This window comes from Aplysia californica, unplaced genomic scaffold (assembly GCF_000002075.1).
Source record: "Aplysia californica isolate F4 #8 unplaced genomic scaffold, AplCal3.0 scaffold00097, whole genome shotgun sequence".
Classification (NCBI taxonomy): domain Eukaryota; kingdom Metazoa; phylum Mollusca; class Gastropoda; order Aplysiida; family Aplysiidae; genus Aplysia; species Aplysia californica.
Genome location: NW_004797367.1, coordinates 1,278,488 through 1,281,095, shown reverse-complemented (window position 1 = coordinate 1,281,095; position 2,608 = coordinate 1,278,488). Strand labels below are relative to the sequence as shown.

At 44.4% G+C, this 2,608-nt stretch overlaps 1 protein-coding gene across 1 annotated transcript in view; it reads left to right on the top strand.

Moving 5' to 3' along the window:
• Positions 1–375: 375 nt before the first annotated feature.
• LOC101857242 (patatin-like phospholipase domain-containing protein 7) overlaps positions 376–2,608 on the top strand; it is a gene marked incomplete in the record, with an annotated part of 66,305 nt that continues 64,072 nt past the window's right edge. The window contains 1 exon segment of the mRNA XM_035968920.1: positions 376–597. Coding sequence (XP_035824813.1) covers positions 541–597 — 57 coding nt within the window.

Sequence of the window (2,608 nt, the reverse complement as noted above, 5' to 3'; positions counted from 1 at the left end):
GGGGGGGTAACTGCAACTCGAAATCACATAGCAGTTGGATAAAGTATATTTACACTGAATCAAACCGTACCGTATTTTATCGAATGTGCAGGTTGTTGCTGTTTATTTAACTTGTTTTAGGGTTTTGTAGATGTGTGTAAGTGTGTGTGTGTATGCCGCAGTGTGCATTTGAGAGAAATAAAGAGAGAGAGATAGCGATATATAGACGAATAGGTAGATAAACAGAGATAGATCAATAGATAGATGAGGGAGAGGGTGAGAGAGAGGGGGAAGAGAGAGAGAGATAGAGAGATAGAGAGAGAGAGAGAGAGAGAGAGAGAGAGAGAGAGAGAGAGAGAGAGAGAGAGAGGGAGTACACCTTGGCTAGTCTTGGCTTGAATTTCTAACGAAACTCCCGAAAAAATCGGGGAATCTCTCTTGAGAACGGAATCGAGTCTGTTTGTTTTGATCAGTGATCCTTCATGAAGTTTTGTCCTGGTGGAATGCCAGACTATAGATGGAAATCGTTTTTGCAGGGATAAGCACTTATTGCCTGCAAAGATGTCAAGACCAAGTGCAATGATGGAGGCTCAGCTTTGGGATTCGGAGCTCACAATGGTAATGCTTTTCCAGTTTCAACTCTGAAAGTCAAAATTCAGTAGGCTACACAGATAGTCAACAGTCTTCTATTCTATAGATTAGTTATAGTCTAGTCTAGTGGATACTGAAGCCTAAACTAGATCTAGATCTAGGTGATCTTGTAGTTCCGTTCGTTAAAGTCCATGATCCATTTGTTTACATCCAGAGATGAAATCCAGAAGTCTTGAAGACCAAATACTATTTGAATTAGGCTACACAAAGAGCAGGGATGCAACCTAACTGCAAAACATCAAATTAGGATAAAATTCAGGGGGGCATGCCCCCCTGAAACTCCCCCACCTCCATGTTTTTTATTAGGTCAGGGGGGCAAGCCCCCCTGAAACCCCCCTACACTCTTGACTTTAACGAACGAAACTACAAAATCGCCGCCTACTACTGTCAGTGTCACTGGGATGACTGGACTGAGATCAAAACAGTAAAACAGCTCTACCTCTAGGTTCTAGATCTAGGATGCAAAGAAGCGCTCGCGCGCACACACACTCACACACACACACTCACAGAGAGACAGAGACGGAGAGTGGGAGTGCAGGAAGTCCAAGAGTACTGTAGGCCTATTTTATTGTATTCATGGGTCAAAGGTTCAGTCAATCGTAGCCCGGTTTACACCCTCTGTGTAGTCGCATAGAGGTAAAAAGGTTTCTCTACTTTAACTTCCAGGTCATCGGGTACAATCAGGGTTGTAGTGGACACTGAAACCAAGAAAGCAGCCCGACTCGACCCAATCACGCATGTGGGCCCCCCCCTATAAGATCTAGATCTAGATCTTGATCTAGTCTTGTAGACTCATCATCGTCTTCTTTGGTCTGATCTAGTCTTGAGTGTAGAAATAGTTTGGCTGGATATTGAACTTTGGTGGATCCACTGTGTCCGGGGTGAGAATAGCGCAGTAGTTGAGCCTTTTGGCTATTTTCTCACCCGGTATGCATTCACCGTGATACCAATGTAAACAAACGTTGCAGCGCTCTTGTGTTGACAGTGCAATTTTGTCTGCGGGCAATGAGAGAAAGACAGAGAGGGAGAGAGGAGGGGGGGGGGAAGAGATGGGAGTGAGAGAGAGAGAAGGAGTCACAAGAACTTCCAGCAAAACGAAATGGCGACTGGCGTAGTTCGGCTCGATTAGCAAAGTGAAATAGCCGTAGCATCTTTGTAGAGATGACCAAATTAGTAAACTGTTGTGCTATGATATTTTTTTCTTGTTTTTTTGTCAACGGAGCATCTACGTACTCGGTAACCGGGTACCTAGTCTCAGGATCTATGAACATGGTAACGGGGCAACTAGTCTCTTTATCTACGTAATTGGTAACGTAAATGAAAATTAATCGATATTTGTTCTGTACTGTCACTTGCTGAAATAATTCAGAAATAAAAAGAAAGTCGTACAAACGTCTTGTCGGGCTCGCCATCGTGACCTGTCAGGAAACCTGTGTGTGTGCATCACATTGTGAGTACCAGTTCGGGTCACCAAAGTTCATTCAAAGTCTGTGTGCTGCGAAGTATAGGGCTCTGGAATAGGGGGATTATTGGTTTTTTTTTAAAGGTGCAGTCGGCGGAGGGGTCGGGATGAAGGCAACACCTGATGACAAAAACTGAACTTGGAGTTCTGAACTGCCCGGTTACGGTGTACGTGACACTGAGACTACATCTACATGCCCGGTTGCCAGTTACCGTGTACGTAGATATTGAGGCTACATGCCCGGTTACCGTAGGTTCGTTACACTGAGACTACGTGCCCGGTTGCCGGTTACTGTGTTCGTAGACACTGAGGCTAGGTGCCCGGTTACCGTGTACGTAGACACTCTGTTAAAGTCAATTTGATCATCTACATTGATAGACAGTGCATTCGGAAATTACAAAAAAACAGGTCTTTTTGTTTCACACCGGGTGAGAATAGCCAATGCTGGCAATAATTTTATCTCACCCGGGGTGAGAATATAGCTACTTCCTTACCTGTATTAATGCACACTAGATC